General features: G+C 41.6%; 1 protein-coding gene across 4 annotated transcripts in view; it reads left to right on the top strand.

Annotated features, from left to right (window-relative positions):
• Positions 1 to 17,182, top strand: part of COL11A1 (collagen type XI alpha 1 chain) — a 263,565-nt gene that overhangs the window by 198,698 nt on the left and 47,685 nt on the right. For all 4 annotated transcript variants that reach the window (XM_083445146.1, XM_083445147.1, XM_083445145.1 and 1 more), the window contains 7 exons: positions 592 to 699; positions 2,673 to 2,726; positions 4,009 to 4,062; positions 6,828 to 6,935; positions 12,502 to 12,555; positions 12,931 to 12,984; positions 13,088 to 13,141. In XM_083445146.1, coding sequence (XP_083301272.1) covers positions 592 to 699; positions 2,673 to 2,726; positions 4,009 to 4,062; positions 6,828 to 6,935; positions 12,502 to 12,555; positions 12,931 to 12,984; positions 13,088 to 13,141 — 486 coding nt within the window. The remainder of the gene's footprint in view (positions 1 to 591; positions 700 to 2,672; positions 2,727 to 4,008; positions 4,063 to 6,827; positions 6,936 to 12,501; positions 12,556 to 12,930; positions 12,985 to 13,087; positions 13,142 to 17,182) is intronic.

The following is a 17,182-nucleotide window of genomic DNA, read 5'->3' as shown; positions in this document are numbered from 1 at the left end:
TGAATTGCTTTTTAAAATAGTTTGTGAAAGAAAATAATATTGACTAAGGTATATAATTAACATACAGCTGTCTGGTAGTAATGAATGAAAACACAGGTGTACCACTCAAAAGGGTATGGATCAGAGACATAGGTCATACAGTTGTGCAGAGCCACATGGTAGGCAACACCCCAGAATTGTAGCTTACAGATGAAGCCCAGTGGAATAAAAAGTTCTTCATCTTGCCTTGAAATGACATCAGAATTTGTGCATGGAGAGCATCTCTGAGAAGGTATTCCAAAGGTGGAGAATGACAACCCAAAATTCGCTTTCTCTCAAGTCACTACCTGTCCGCTTCAGATGGCAGAGAAGGTCCTTCGGAGAGAAGGCCCTCCCAAAGCAGGACCTCCATAGATGACCACAACATTACAGAGATGGTTTTGAGAGAGAATAAATTGCTTAGGGCCCCTCCAAAGGTTCCTAGCTGTGACAAGCTTTAACCATGCACTGGACCAGTCTGACGCTTGTAAATAGTGAAATGTGACTTCAATATTCTGCACTCTCAATTATTCACCAGTCATAGTTTGAATAATGTTTTGGCATTGAAAACAGGGTGAAAAAGGTCCCCAAGGCCCAGCCGGACGTGATGGAGTACAAGGGCCTGTAGGACTTCCTGGCCCTGCCGGTCCAGCTGGTTCTCCTGGAGAAGATGGTGACAAGGTCAGTTGCTGTTAACTGCAGTGATGATTGTCCGGTGATTGGCTAGTTTTCAAAACTCCAAGAGCTATTTGTTTGCTTGCTTTATGTGGGATCACCCAAGAAAGAATCTTGAGGCACTTGAAGAACAGATTTATTGTGCCATCATCTTTTGTAGACTAGTACCCTCTTCATCAGAAGCATGAAGTGTTATCTTCAGTTGGCCAATATAGAGAGATGCAGAGAAAGAGAGAGAGAGCGGAGTCATAAGCAGTGGGGCAAGAAGTTAGGGCCATGCAATAGAAGTTGGAGAAATAGGTGTGTCACCTTTCTATGCAGGACCCAAATGTATACAAGATAAGAAGGGGGTGACCCATCAGCAAGAGCAATCACTGTGATATTGTCTAATATTGCACAAGAAGTGCTGTGTTAGAAGCAACGGTGATGACAGTTTTGCTCTCTTGGAATACGTACTATTTGTGATTATGAGCCACTAGAGAAGATCAGCGTATGGGAGCTGGGGCAAACATTTATTTACTTAAATGTCAAATTTGACCCATGAGCAGCAGGTGTCAGAAATAATGCAACACAGGGAACTTGGGGAGCAACTCTCTTCAATCAGGCAAAGACACTTTCATGGGTTTCATGGGTTTCCAATAGTTAGAAAAACTTATGATAATTACAGGGTGGAAGCAAATGTTTAGGAGGAAGCATTATTCTCAATTCATCGTTTGGCACTGACATGCAAAATAGGAGGCCATACTTACAAGAGAAATGTGCTGAGTGAGAGGGGAGGGTGTTACCCTTTTCTCGTCCAGAAACATTCCATCAGGATTTTTTTTTTAATTCCAGATACCTTTGTCTTGGCTACTATTCCCAGTTGCCCACTGCTTCTCCCTAAAAAATATCCCCCGCTACTCCTTTATGTGCTGGCAAACTTCCCATCGTTTCACTGCATACCTGTTCAGTTATGCAGCTCATTCTCACTGGGCCAGTCCATAGTCTTTGCTTAATATGCCAAAATAGGAATGAGCCCTTTGCCCTTTCTCCCAATTCATTAATGTGCCTTCTCGCCCTCATACACAATCCATTTTCTCCTCCCTCCATAGCATGCCTGAAACAATGCAAAAGTTTTTCCTTAACCACAGTTTTGTCTCTGAACCAGCCTCGTTATTTAGACCCAGTCTTATCCTCAACCTGGTAACTTTGGATATGGATGAAATGAAAAGTTATGTTTAATTAGATGCTTCCTAGATTAATTGTGGCTTGCATGAAAGGATAAGTGGATGGGTTGCATTGTCTGATAACTTGTCTTATATCTCAGTTTTGCACCTATCATTGCATGGGAATTTAAGAAACCCCAAATAACCCTGCAGTTTTGAAAGTTTCAGTCTACCATTTTGATTCAAAATGTTATTCAATTGTATTTAAACATTGAAAAAAACCTACTCCTAAGTATCAGCAAGCATCTTGCAAAATTAGGTTACAGCATCTTAACATGTGTCCAAAGGCATAGTGAGCAAACATCTTTCCAAAATATATTCTGAATTAAGCCAGATGGCCTGAACATTACCACTGTCTTATAGAGTCAACCGTAATTCTCTGGTATGTCTGCTCATAATAAGAATTGTGATACATTCACAGAAGCACGAAGCTGCTCTTCAGTTGATTGCAATTACAGTCACTTTATATTGAAGGAGACATGGAGAATATAAACAAAAACAAAACAATTTCCTTCATTCAAAATCCAATTAAAGTGGGTTTCAATAGGAGGCCATGTTGTGCTTTGAACTGTAATAGTCGATACATGCACTAATCTGTCACACCGAAATGTGATTGATCAATGCAAAATTGCCCCCTCCAGGCCTTTACTTGTAAAATGGTGCTATGAGGTAAAGAGAATAATAAGGTGACATTTATAGACACTTCGCCACAGCGAACGGAAAGGCAGGCTCCTTAAAAGTACCAATTTAACAATGTCTTCCCTTCTATTACAGGGTGAAATTGGAGAACCAGGTCAGAAAGGGAGCAAAGGTGACAAAGGAGAAAATGTGAGTTTTCTTTTCTTTCTTTCTTTTTCTGACTACTTCCTTCACTATATTGCTTACTGCAATTCCTTATTGCTGGGGAATTAAAGAATGAAAACATGAATCAAAAACCAACATGCTGAGCAAGCAGGAAAGAGGCCTGCATTTTGCAGAGATATTCACATTTGAAACCAAAAAACCCTCAGAGGAATTGGGTTCAATGTTACTTTATAATGCCTTTAAATGATGATAGTAATTGATCAACTTCTTTGTTCCAAGATATGTTAACATATTTTCCTCCACAATTGTCTGTCGCTGTTTTGCTTAGTTTCCTTTCACCTAGGTCCATTTTGTTTGCTTGCAGGAAAGCTATATATTATATTATATTATATTATATTATATTATATTATATTATATTATTAATAATATATCATTCAATAATCTTTTTCATATAAACCAACGTTTCAGATTTCTTATGTGGTTAAAAAGGTCCTCTGCTTTGATTAAAGCAATTCTTCATTTAATTTTATCAAACTCAAAACTAGTAATCACAAGGGAATATTTTCAAGAACTATATATAGTTTATAACATGAAAACTCCTCTGGGAAGAAATTATTTAGACTTGTTTGGCATGTGAGAACAGGTTGTTTTATGTAATTTTAAATTCCATTTTATTTGTATGTTCAAGCATGGCTAACTGAAAATCAGCTCTGTCAGTAATGCCTTTTCCTGGGGCAGCATAAATAGATTTAATCTAAAATACGTCCTGGAACTTTTTTTTTCAGGGTGTGCAATGCAGTTGCACATATTTAATATTTAAGACTGTCTAGGAAGAATTGTCCAATTGCAAGAGCAACTTACAGTCTCTTTGGGGAAATACAATTCCAACAAGAAGCATTCGTTTGCGATATGGATAGTGAAACTTTAGTTGATTTTTTCCCCTCTGTAAATCTCCTCAGAAAGGTCTGGTATATTTTTAGTTCTGTAAAAGCCAGGGCAGGTTGTGATTCATGTTCATGTTTGAACAGAAATCCACTTTTAAATATCCTGAAAATACTGCAAGCATAATTACCTTTGATAAATGTCAGTTTCAAACGTATTGTAGATAAGCAAGTCTAAGATTTGGGGAGATGAACAAATAATGCTTGACTGCCTTGAATGTAAAAGACCTTGGAGTAACAGCACCATCTCTCCAAAGAAATGTGGAAATGCTTATTAGGCCTGAATAATGCAAAATGCCCTCCTGTGGAGATGCTGCTCGTCTGACTTTAGATGCCAACATTACCTTCTTTCCTCCTCCTTTCAGGGTCCTCCTGGACCACCAGGTCTTCAAGGTCCCGTCGGAGCTCCTGGTATAGCTGTAAGTTTCTGCTTGTTATGCATAACTAACGAGTGCCTTCCCCCCCGAATTCTCATTAGTTATACCGAAGATTCAGGCATAATTTATGTTGCTTAAAATGAGAAAGATCTTAAATCCTATCCTCAAGGCATCCGTGTCTATGCACTGTTCTGCTTACCGCAGGCTCCAGTCTTGGGTCAGTGCTCTGCTGCTTCAGTCTTCCACGAGTGCAACAATTCAAAAGGAATGAACAAAACATTGGGAAAATGCTTTGGCTCCGTTCATTCCAAGATTTGTTTATGCGTATGGAAGCTGGAGTGGCGTTTCCAAGAACAGGTCCACTTGATAACTTAGTTTCTCTTTTTTTATTATACAGTGGTGCCTCGCAAGACGAAATTAATTTGTTCTGCGAGTTTTTTCGTCCTGTGAATTTTTTCATCTTGCGAAGCACCACTGTGCATTGACGGTTTCCCATAGGAATGCATTGGCGGTTTTTAAAAAAAGGCGCAAGACGTTTTCGTCTTGCGAAGCAAGCCCAGAGGGAAATCCGTCTTGCGAAGCAACTCAGAAAACGAAAAACTCTTTCGTCTTCCGAGGCATTCGTCTTGCGAGGTACCACTGTACAGTGCACCCTTGGGTTAAGTTACGTTCTGGTAACGTAACTTTCGGGTTGTGAATGAGGCAAACCCAGAAGTTTATACTTCCGGGTTTTGCCACACACACATGCACAGAAGTGCTCTATGATGACGCGCGTGTGCGCAGAAGCAGCGCCTCATGTTGTGGACTTTTCGGGGTACATAAGGACCCCCGGAATGAATTAAGTTCGTATCCGGAGGGTCCACTACACACACACACACACACACACAATTTTAATTAAATTTTCTGTTTTATAATTTAGAATATTCATTTAGACAACGGTAACTTTGCTTCTCATCACTTAATTACTCATTTACTTGATGGCTCCCAGTTGAATGTGTGATCTGACTCCCTTGAAAAGAAATGACATTGGCAATCTGGAAGTTCTGTCTGTATTGTTACATTCTTAATGGCTCATTTACATATTCAAACCATCACTCCATGTTGCATTCTTCAACAATACAGGTGTAAAATCACCCCCACATTTGCTGGTATTTGCTGCAGATGTCTGTGTGACAGCATTTCAATTGGGGGGGGGGGGTTGTAGCCAACATTAGGGCCACATGGTAAGAGATACGGAATAAGCCCACAAAAAGAGGAATATGAAGACGGAGGAGGAGGAGGAGGAGGAGGAGGAGGAGGAGGAGGAGGAGGAGGAGGAGGAGTTTGGATTTGATATTCCACTTTCTCACTACCCTAAGGAGTCTCAAAGTGGCTAATATTTTCCTTTCCCTTCCTCTTCCACAACAAACACTCTGTGAGGTGTGTGGGGCTGAGAAACTTCAGAGAAGTGTGACTAGCCCAAGGTCACCCAGCAGCTGCATGTGGAGGAGCGGGGACGTGAACCCGGTTCACCAGATTACAAGTCCACTGCTCCTAACCACTACACCACACTGGCTCTGGAAGCCAGAGACTGTCGGGACCTGCCTTGTTTGTTTTCCCTTTAAATAATAAGAATGTACATATGACAAACAGCAATCCTAGCCCACTTGCCTGGGACTAAGGCCCTTTCAATTCAGTGAGGACTTACTTCTGAGGCAACATTCTTAGGAGCTGGGTATTTGAGTCTTCATTTAGGTGCCTTTTAGAGTCAATTTCTGAGTAGTAAATGCACAACTTTTGTGAGCACTATGGACAGCTCTGGCATACACCATGGATTTATTTGCATTTTCCTTCACTCAGACCAGAATACTTTGTCATTTCCCAGAACACTACATCAGTTGTGATACTGTTGTATGGAATGTACTTTGCTGAGTGGTACCTATGACATTCTTGCAACAAGCACCTGAAGTCCGACGCCATTTTATGACCTCTTTAAAAATGTCTGTTTTGCAAGCTAGTAACTTTTATGGACTTATTTGCAAGGATGGACTTAAGGTTGCAAACTTGTACACTGTTAGCTGCTTAAATGTAACTGAAGTCAATGGAATTTATATAGCCTACAGAGCTGCAGTCAAAATCTGTGCTGTTTTCTTTTCACCCATTGTCTGGGCAGACCTTTTTGCAAAACTAATGTAGCTAAAAAGTATCCATATGGTTTTCTTAATTCATTCATTCATTTGTTTAAAAAAAATTATGCAATGCCATTCAAGGCATATCCCACTAAAACAGTACTTTAAAAACATTTCATAGTCCAGCACAACACTCGCATAAAACCAATTTAAACCATTTAGTGGAAACAATGTGAAAAACCAGCAGCAGTATAGATCATTAAGTAATCGAAAATTCAAACCAACCTATTGGAAACTATTGTTCTGTCAGCATAAATATTCCCAAATGAGAATTAAGCGGCATCTGCCAGCTGTTAAGCACAGTAGCTGCATTGATCAATGCACAACAAAATCGCATTGGGTGACTTTATTATGACTGGGCCACTTACTTTAATTGTATTTGGAGAACACAAGCTAAGTTCACCGTAATTGTTGAATGAATGTGTTCGCACAATGTAGCTCTCTTCTTACAAATGCAAAATTGTGTCCCAATCACATTATGTAGAATTAGATCTCATTAATTTCAATGCACATAATTTTGGATCAGAACACAAGTTGTGTGTGTGTGTGTTTGTGTGTGTAATCATTAACTTGGGATGTTTCTTTTTAAAAAGTGGCTGTAAAAGTCTGACAGTAGTTGTCCCTGTTTTAATCTACTAGGGGGGTGATGGAGAACCTGGTCCAAGAGGACAGCAAGGGATGTTTGGGCAAAAAGGCGATGAAGGCCCACGAGGCTTCCCTGGTCCTCCAGGTCCCATTGGTCTTCAGGTATGTTTCATCATTTTATTTGCTTCCCACCTTCCTTCCCCACAACAAAATGGGCGTATCCTTATTCTGGGTTTCATAGTTTAAAAATGACCAGTCTTTGGACCCCTCCAGACATTCTTTTTATTGCACATTTGTGATGATGTGGGCTCATGATACTATTAGGGAGGTCACATCTCATCTTGATTTCAATACTGAAGTGCTGGGTTGGTCACATTGCTTCATTTCCAATCAGTGCATATCCTGTAACTTCCTGCTGAAATACCATAAATATTGCGCATTAGGTGACCCATGAGAGCAGCAAAATAACCAGGTTGTACAATGGTGGTAGGATACTGTTAACCACGCCAAATCTTTATTGGCGGAAGCAGGCAGGGTGAGGGTAGGCATGGCATTAGGGTCAGGATCAGGTCATCATTCCCTGTTGACTGGATCCACCGGGTTTGGACCTCTCCAAGCCAGTTCCATGAGGATCGGCCAGTGTTGAACCTTGCCGTGGTGCAAGCCAAAGAAGCAAGGTCTCACTGGGTGACCAGAGTGCAGATTCCAACCAGGTAGATACCCCAACCTGAGCCTGGGGGTGTCATGGTCAATCCCGCCCCTATACTATATTGATCCTTTCCAATGCCATTTCTGCCTTCAACAAACAATGTTTTTCTTCCTGACCAAGGAAGGCCATCATTTCACTGAGGGAATGGCCTTGCTAGTGGAACATCTGGCTGGTCAGATGACGGAATGCTGGGCTGCATGGACCCTCATCTTGTTTGAACAGGATTCTTTTCATTTTCCTGTGGCTCATGGCTCATTCTTATAGGCATTGCACTTCCGTGAGCATTAGCTTCATGAGCCCTGGGCCCTTCAGCAGCAAAGGTCCAGGGATAGCACCACTCAACCAATTTACTTCACAGCCAATCTGCTGAATAGTTCACATAGCAACATGTACAGGGTGGAACATTTGAAGCAAGTGCCCTATTTAGAGCCCTCTTCTCTCCTTGAATTACCATTAATGCGTTTGGGGCTAGAAAATTTAACGCGATTTCTTTTTCTTTATTTCTAAGTGAAGAGACTCGATTTTTAATACGTGATCATTCAAACTTGGTGTAGCATCGAAAGGTAGTGGAAATGTCAGGGACTCTGTATAGGTGTTTAGGAATGGAAATGCAGTTTCGATTTGGTCTGCGTCGAAAAGAGAAATATATTTCACCTTTGTGTGTTTTGATTTACTGAAACGCTGCATAAGGGTAACCACACACTGTTTAGAGGCTTAAACGAATGAACGTTGAGCTCTAGTGGAATTACATTTCATTAAACCTTCAAGTGTGTTAAGGATGCCAAAGATGCTGGTGATAATAAAGGGCCATTGAGCAATCAAGAGCTCTGTATTTGTTGCTAATGCATAGTAAAAATGAAAACCTTACACAGCTCCCCCCCTTTTGTTGCTTATAATATTTCAATCTTATCAAATCCCATCAGATATACTAATGATGCCACATTTTTATGCTGTTTGTGATCTCCCTTCGCCTCTCCCCTTCACATCCTGGCATTTTCCTTATACTCTTGCAATGTTCCTTCCTTCCCCAAGGTGCCCAGAATAGAGGAGCTTCCTTTCCTGGCACTGTATAGAATCATAGAACTGTAGGGCTGGAAGGGATCCCAGGGATTATCTAGTCCAACCCCCTGCAATGCAGGAATCTCAGCTAAAGCATCCATGACAGATGGCCATCCAATGTCTGCTTAAAAACCTGCAAGGAAGGGAGAGACCACAACTTTTCCGAGGGAGTCTGTTCCAATGTTGAACAGCACTTACTGTCAGAAAGTTCATCCGAATATTTAGTTGGAATCTCCTTTCTTGTAACTTGGTCCGAGTCCTACCCTCCAGAGCAGGAGAAGACAAGCTTGCTCCATCTTCTGTGTGACAGCCCTTGAGATATTGGAAGAGGGCTATCTGAAGCTAGAGAAATAAGTTTTGATTTGGCAAAGCTGCTGCTTGCGAGTTGGAAGAAAACCTTGGCTCCATTGAAACCAAAGTGGCAAAGCTCCCACTAGTTTCAGGGGTGGAAATATGTCACTGCAATTATTTGCAAGGTTGTATTTGAAGATTGCGATTTGGCAAAGAGCAGCATACTTAACCTTAGGCTTATCTGTTCTCCCATGGCCGTTAATAGAACCACTTACAGGTTTTTAAAGTTGAACCCGTATGTAACTTTCAACATAATTGAGGGCCTAAATTTGAATTACTAAAGGCAGGTTTATGGCTCAATAAATCTTAATAACAAACTGTTGGGTACGTTGTTAGTATCTGTCATGACAGCAAATTGTAATTGATGAAATACTTGCATCTGCAACACAGAGGTCTTTACCTTTTCTACAGTCACACCTACAAATGAGCAGATTTGTAGGCAATTATTCATCCAAGACGTTTAAGCTGCAATTATCCTAACCCTTCTGTCATCAGTGCACCTCTGCTATCCTCAGATATTTATTGTGTGGCTAAACAAAATGATGCAGTCCAACCAAAGTTAGGCACTTTTGGTGTCCTCCCACTTCTACCTCAAGGATGGAGCGCTACAAACAAAAATTATGCTTTACTCTTTTGTAGGTGACAATAGGGAAGGCTTGCTTAATTTCACAAGGCTACCACACTATATCATGGACATTATAATTATACACACACACACACACACACACACTAGAACAGCCTTTCTCAACCTTGGCTGCCCAGAGGTTGTTGGACTGCAACTCCTATCATCCCTAGCTAGGGACACCAGTGGTCAGGGATGATGGGATTTGTAGTTCAGCAACCTCTGGGGACCCAAGGTTGAGAGTAGGCTGTTTTAGAGGGTTAAATCCCACAGAGTTATTCCAAAGCAAGTCATGAAGTGGATATATCTAAGTAACTTGCAGTCTGTTCTGCAACCCAGTTAAATCAAAGTACTACCATTTAAGCCAATTGTAGTACCGTTGACTTCAATGGGGCTCTAATCAGTTTAAATCCAAGGTTACCAATTTAACTATAGAGAGGATCAGGCTGCACGTCACCCACTTTTAAACTATCAATATGAAATTGATGTCACCTGTAACTGACACATTATCATTGAGGCTGTGAAGCCCAATTTTTTCCAGTTTTGTAAAGTGGAGGATTTCAGCAGCTGAGCATATTGGTTATTGACCGAGCAAATTGATATCAAATTTCCCTTCAGAGATGGTCCATCATAAATAGCTCGTGATTTTACCTTTTTCTAGAGAATGAGATCACTAAGGGTGAGCTGCCGCTCCTATTGAAGTGTGTGGCAAGGCTTCCATTGTGGGCTGCAGCCTAAATGGGTAATTTAAACAAAATGGGATACTACACTTTGGATGGTTCCTTAAAATTACATTTTCAGTCTGCTTCAAAAGAGGCCATGTAGTCCTGAAAAGGTAGTGAATTTGCACATACTGTATAATGCATTCTCTGCTCGGAATGATATATATACCTACTGGTGAAATCATGTAAGATTTTCATTTAAAACTTGGAGCCCAATTTCTGCCCCCGTGGATGTTCAGCTGTGTAGAAGTGGAGGGATCGCCATGGAGACAAATGGCATCTTCCTCCTTAGGATCTGCACAGTCCTATACTCTAAATAGGAAGCCTGCCTCTTTTGTTTCCCATCCATCCCTACTTTGCCCACCCAGGAATGTTCCATTGGCCCCTGCAAAAATTTCCCTATAGGCACAGGACTGTGGGTTTGTTTTTCCTTCTTTCCAATAAGGACCAGTGTTGAGATGTTGGAGAGAGTAATTATAATGCTTTCAGTTCAAAAAAGGAACCAGTCATTAGGCTGTATTACAGTGGTAGGCAGCTGGTGTTCAAGAGGGGAATGGCAGAATGGGGCTGGCGTAGAGACAGGGGCAGAGGAAGGGGGTGCGGGAGAGACATGGTGGGAGAGACATGGTGGGAGAGACATGGTGGCTTGGGTGCGTGCAGGCTCCGCGCTGCCCCAACGGTCCACCTGCTGAGTGGGAGGAGGCAGGCAGACTCTGGAGGCCCTCCAGTGCGCCCTGCCTCTATGGGTGGCTCACCCCGCCCCTGGGTGTGCCGCCCCAGGCACCCAAACGGCTTCCTCTGCTACTACATAGAGAGAAAATGGGGATGGCAGAGAAGGGTAAGGGGTCCTGCCCACACCACTGTGTCTGGTCTGCCCACTATATCTGGGACTGCTCACCTCCGGTATGTGACCCCAACAGATTGCCTCTGAGAAAGTGTACCACTCAGAAGAAAAAGAAAAATAGCAAAAGTTTGTGAATTCTTGAGAGTAAAACAGCTTACCGTATTTTGCACCCCATAGGACGCACCAGCCCATAGGACGCACCTAGTTTTTTGGGGGGGAAATAAAGAAAAAAAAATTATCCCCCCCCCAGGTGCGGGGCTGGAAGAACCAGGTCGGGGAACAGTGGGAAGGCGCGCTCCGCCTCCCCGCTGTCCCCCGAGCTTGTGGGGCTGGCGATGGGGAGAAGTGAGCTGAGCACGGGACTGCAGGCAGCTCTGCGCAGCCATCGGGAGCAGGGCGGGACTTTGCGCCCGGCTCCCGATGGCCGTGCAGAGCTGCGCTGAGCCCAGGACTGCAGGCAGCTCTGCGCAACCCTCTGAGCCGGTCTCCCGAGGGTTGCGCAGAGCTTCCTGAAGCCTGGAGAGCGAGAGGGGTCAGTGCGCACCGACCCCTCTCGCTCTCCAGGCTTCAGCGAAAGCCTGCATTCGCCCCATAGGACGCGCACACATTTTCCCTTCATTTTTGGAGGGGAAAATGTGCGTCCTATAGGGCGAAAAATACGGTAATAAATTTATACATCAAGACAGGTTCTTCCAAATGGCACAGTGTCCAGGCATGCTGGGGTTCTGAATAAATTTGGTGCACAATCCAAGCATCTCAATGTCAGGAATTACCGTTGTACATCCCACATTTAGTGCAGCTCTAGATAACGGAAAATACCTGTCATTATTTAGAAAGCGGTAATGAGACAAAAATGCAACTCCTCTACCTTCCTTCATCTATTGCAATCAATGAATAGATTTCATGATGCGTCTTACTATCTGTTACAGCCTTCCGTCTGAATGCAGCATAGTCTATTAAACATCAAAATGGACAAAACAGTACAATAAAGGAAAGCGAGGCTGTCTCATTTATGCATTAGATGATAAAACAGGAAAGCACAAGTATTCTGATGCTGTTTAGTTGGTTGGCTTTTTTTCTTGCTCCATGGCTCATTTTCCAACAAAGGACTGGAGAACCTGCAAATCCCCTTCTCAAGGGGGTTGAACAAAGTTACTACTAAGCACTGCAGACTTGCCAAGAACAAAATGCTTCATTACTTCATTACAAACTGGTCTGAACAAGGTGAAGGGCCACACAACATATTCTGCTAAATGCACATTTGAAAACCCTTCTGCTGTCTGTCCCTGAAGGTACTCGCTGGCCGGCCAGGAATGAAATGTTCTTACATTTAAAGATGTATGTATTGGGGATTGTGATTTGCATTGAGAGAATCTGAGATAATTAAATATATAAACCCGTTCTTTTTTTTTTGTTCCTAGGGTCTTCCTGGCCCACCAGGGGAAAAAGGTGAAAATGGTGACGTTGGTCCAATGGTAAGTCCTTCTCCTCTGCTATTCAGGGTTCAATACGCGAATGACATAGAGTATTACACAAAAATAGAAGGTCTTTCCTTCTTCTTGCTCTCTCCTCCTATCCCTTGGTCATGAGATCTTCAGATGAGTCTTGCTCCAGACATCATTACTGTTAGTGGTAAGATAGCCAACTGAGTTTAGAAACCAGCCCAATATGGCTGTACAGACGCTCCAAGAATCGATACTAGAATTGGCACATTCACTGTAATTGTGACTCCCTTTGTCATACATTAGAAGCTCTTAGCTAGTTCTGTATAATGCTAAGCTAATGGCCCTTGTGCTGGCTTTAACAAATGTAAACCTGATTAATTTGTATTTTGTATTTGTTTCCTACAGGGTCCCCCTGGTCCCCCTGGCCCAAGAGGTCCGCAGGGTCCAAGTGGAGCTGATGTAAGAAACACACCCTTTGAACAGTTTTTACATTAATATTTCCCCATTTTTAAACAAATAAGCAAAACACATGATTTAACTGACATCTTTTTTGTCATCCCAGGGTCCTCAAGGTCCACCAGGATCTGTTGGCTCTGTTGGAGGTGTTGGTGACAAGGTAAGTAAGTGAACAAACTTAAAAAGAACAACAATGAATGGTGTGGCAAAGGACACACACACAAGTGATTTTAATGTTATGCTTTAGGATGTACAGCTGTATACATATTCCGATTAGTTTGGATGCTTCAAGACTGTTGCTGTTTTCAGGTGGAATTCAGATACAAATTCAGGATATACAATTAGAGTTGACAAGGGAGGTCTTCCGTAGAAAGCCCGCTAACCCAAAAGATCAGACTTTGTGATAAGAAAAGTGATGGGACTACACTGGGAAATCCAAAACAAACAGGCCCTTTGACACAAAGCACATGACTTCCTTCAAAGAACCCTAGAAACTATAATTCCCAGCACTCTGAATAAACATTTCCCAGGATTCTTTGGAAGAAGTCATGTGCTTTAAATATATGGTGTGTACACAACCATTGTCTAATCTCCCAGCAAACAAACCAGGATGAATGTTCAATACATAGATAATTGGGGAGTGCCCTTGGTTTCTTCTTGTTATGTTTAACAACCAACAGATCCAAATTACTGTATTTCATGGTTGGTGAGAATTTTGGAAATGTGTGGTTAGGTCTGGTGGAGAATCAGAAGCGGCACAGCGTGTTCATTCTCATTGTAATCAGTCAAGCTTTTTAGCTGTACCAAGCAAAGATGTGCAAGGTAGGAAAAGAACAAAATATGAGGTTCAGGATTGCTCCTAAGCATTATTTGCTTATCTGCCCAATGAGGAAGGTCTAATGGTCAGATGAATGCACTCCTCCATCTCATTCTTCATCTTGCAGAGAAGCAGCATGAGTAGATACTCCAAGAGTAAGTGGATCCTAGTTGAGCCTCGTGTTTCATCTCAACATTCCATATCTAGAACCAGATTAAATTGTGCAAAGTGAAATACGGCATTATGTGCAATTTGCATGATTTATTCTGTGTGCATGCAGCTTGATTAAAAGAGTAGCATACAATTCAGACTGCTCTCCTTACATGATTTCATTAGGACCTTTGCAACACTTGGATATATATCATGCAACACTGCTAAAACTCAAGAGCTTCAAAGAGCTACTAGAATTAGCTCATTGGGAAACTAAAAGCTAGTGAATACATTCCTACTCCAGGGATCCAGGACAGGCACACTTCCCCCATGCACACAAAGTAATGTCTAACTCAAGCACAGGCCAGTAACTATTGCAGAATCTAATTCTTTGAGGACGAACAGGCATTCAGCTTGGCATACATTTGCCAAATATATGTGGTGCCAAGTTGGAGAGGCAGAAATATGCATCTATGCCAAACTTCAAAATTATATCCATACAGTGGAATCTCGGTTCTCGAACGTCTCCGTTGATGAATGAGTCGGAACCTGAACGCCAAAACCCGGAAAGTAATTGCTTTCGTTTTTGTACACGACTCAGATGTCGAACAGCTTCTGAGGCACATTTCTCCCTTTGTTCAACTGATTCTGCCAACCACCCATTGATCTTCAGTTTGCGAACATTTTGGAAGTCAAACGGTCTTCCGGAATGGGTTACGTTCGAAAACAGAGGTTTTTCTAATTTTTCCCAGAAGGATACTTCACCTAAAATGGCACAGCAAGCTCATTCCAGCACAAATTTACCATGTCTCAAAATAGCCATTTTTACCTTGTCCTCAGATATAGTCACGTTAGTCTGTTGAGCAAAATCTACAAAGAATCATGTGGTAAATCATGTGTGGTAAAGACTAAGACTACAATTCCATACCTACTTTCATTTTAGTAAATGCCATTGAAATCATTGGTATTTACCTTTGAGTAGGCTTGCACTGCAATACTTTTATTATGGCATAGACTGGAGTTCGGTGGGCTGGAGTTCACATCATCAGACTCACTAAATATTTATGCCATAATAAATCTGTAAGTCTTTAAGGTGCCACAAGAATCTCTGTTACTTTTACAAAATAATGAGAGAATGCCAAAGAACCGGTCTTCCTCCCAAGCTGATATTTCAACAGCAATAGTATATGGGATGATTCTGTTTTTGATACTATGTTAAGTTTATTGTAGACTTAACATTGACTTAAATGCTATTTCACCAGAATTAAGACTCTTCCAACTTCTTTTACTATCTGATGTATTTTATTAACTTTTTGTTGGGAAGATCAGCATCCAGATTAGACCTTTTCCATCCCGTTATATGTAGGAAAGGACATGTTTATGTAATGCAATTTATTCCTGTTGGTTCTCTTCAGTTGAATAGAACCACACACATACCATTTTAATGTAATGATCTAACATAAAAACAAAAATTAGTTTTGAGAAGACAAAACACTGCAGGACTTTCATTTCTTGAAAATATGAGGCAATCTGTACACCTTGGATTTACCTCATTTACCAGATTTAACTTTACCTGTCATGGGTGTTAGAAATCCTGTGGATTATGCAAAGTAGGTTATATGAAGGAGTCCACAGTGAGGTGGACTTTAGTAATACTATGGTTTCACTGAGTTAGTTTTTTGCACTGTCCAAACCATGGGAACTCCAGAGTCAATGGCACATTCAAATCCTGGTTCCATTTGGTTCTCCCTGCTAGATAATGGTTTACCCAAGAATTTTAGATCTTAATGGGTAGATGATAAGTACAGTGGTACCCCGCAAGACGAATGCCTCGCAAGACGGAAAACCTGCTAGACGAAAGGGTTTTCCGTTTTTCGATGCGCTTTGCAGGACGAATTTCCCTATGGGCTTGCTTCACAAGACGAAAATGTCTTGCGAGTCTTGAGATTTTTTTCCGCTCCCCACCCCCTTTTTCTAAGCCGCTAAACTGCTAATAGCCTTTTATCAGCTAATCCGCTAATCCCTTAAGCCTTTAATAGCCGCTAATAGCCACTAAACCGCTAATAGCGCTAATCCGCTAATAGGGTTGTTTCGCAAGACGAAAAAACCGCTAGACAAAGAGACTCGCGGAACGAATTAATTTCATCTTGCAAGGCACAACTGTACCATAATAATTTATTATAATAATAATTTATTATTTATACCCTGCCCATCTGGCTGGGTTTCCCAGCCACTCCTGTAGGGCACATTTCAGAAGAAATTTTCACCCATTAATATGAAAGGGAAATTACATATTGTGTGGCATGGACATGTCAAAAACAAGCATGAGAATCATATGTTGTAGAGTTGGAAGGGAGCCTGAGGGTCATCTCATTCAACCCCCTGAGATGCAAGAATCCTGCCATAACCATCCCTAGGTGCACAAAAACCATCAGCCTTCTGGTTAACAGACAAACACGCTGGCCCATTGTGCCACAGGCTCCACTCTAAGAACCTTTATGATTGTATCTAAATCCAGCAACTAATGTCTCATACGTGAAATTGTCGAATTCAGAATTTCTTAAATACATAAACCAAAAACTTACACGTTTGACAAAATTCAACTACCTTTGGTTCAATCTCACTTCTCTCATCTGAGTTCCACCTCTCTCCTATTAGGGTAAATTCAACAGAAATCGAATTTTACAGATTTAAAGACCAAAGTTTTCCATATGGTTGAAATTTTAAGATCTCAAAGAATCTGCAAATTGAGAAGATTTATTTCAAGTCTTTATCAAATTAAATCTAAGATAATTCTATGCTTTTAATTATGCACACTCAATATATCTGTCTATACTGATGGGGTCTGGCCATGGTCTGTATTCATCGCTGCCTCAAATTATTCAGTACTAGTGACCATGTAATATACAGTGGTACCTCCGGTTGAGCACGGGATCCGTTCCAAAGCTGGTCGGATCCTGAGGTGTGCATATCTGGAGGTGCCACTTCTGCACAGGCGTGCACGGCAAAATCCGGAAAAATATTTCCAGGTTTGCTGCACACGTATCCCGAAGGGTACGTAACCAGAGATGAACGTAAGTAGAGGTACCACTGTATATTGAAAAATGCTGAGGCATGTTCAGGAGAGGTATAATTTATTCTGATGCATGTACGGCGTAATTGAACAAAAAGGAGAAGACATGGTTTTGCAGTTATAACTTGGGTGTTTTTTGTTTGTTTGTTTGTTTTTGGTTA

Source organism: Podarcis tiliguerta, assembly GCF_965153285.1.
Source record: "Podarcis tiliguerta genome assembly, chromosome: 6".
Lineage (NCBI taxonomy): Eukaryota > Metazoa > Chordata > Lepidosauria > Squamata > Lacertidae > Podarcis > Podarcis tiliguerta.
Note: the sequence above shows the minus strand (reverse complement) of the source record. Positions and strands in the feature narration are given on the sequence as shown.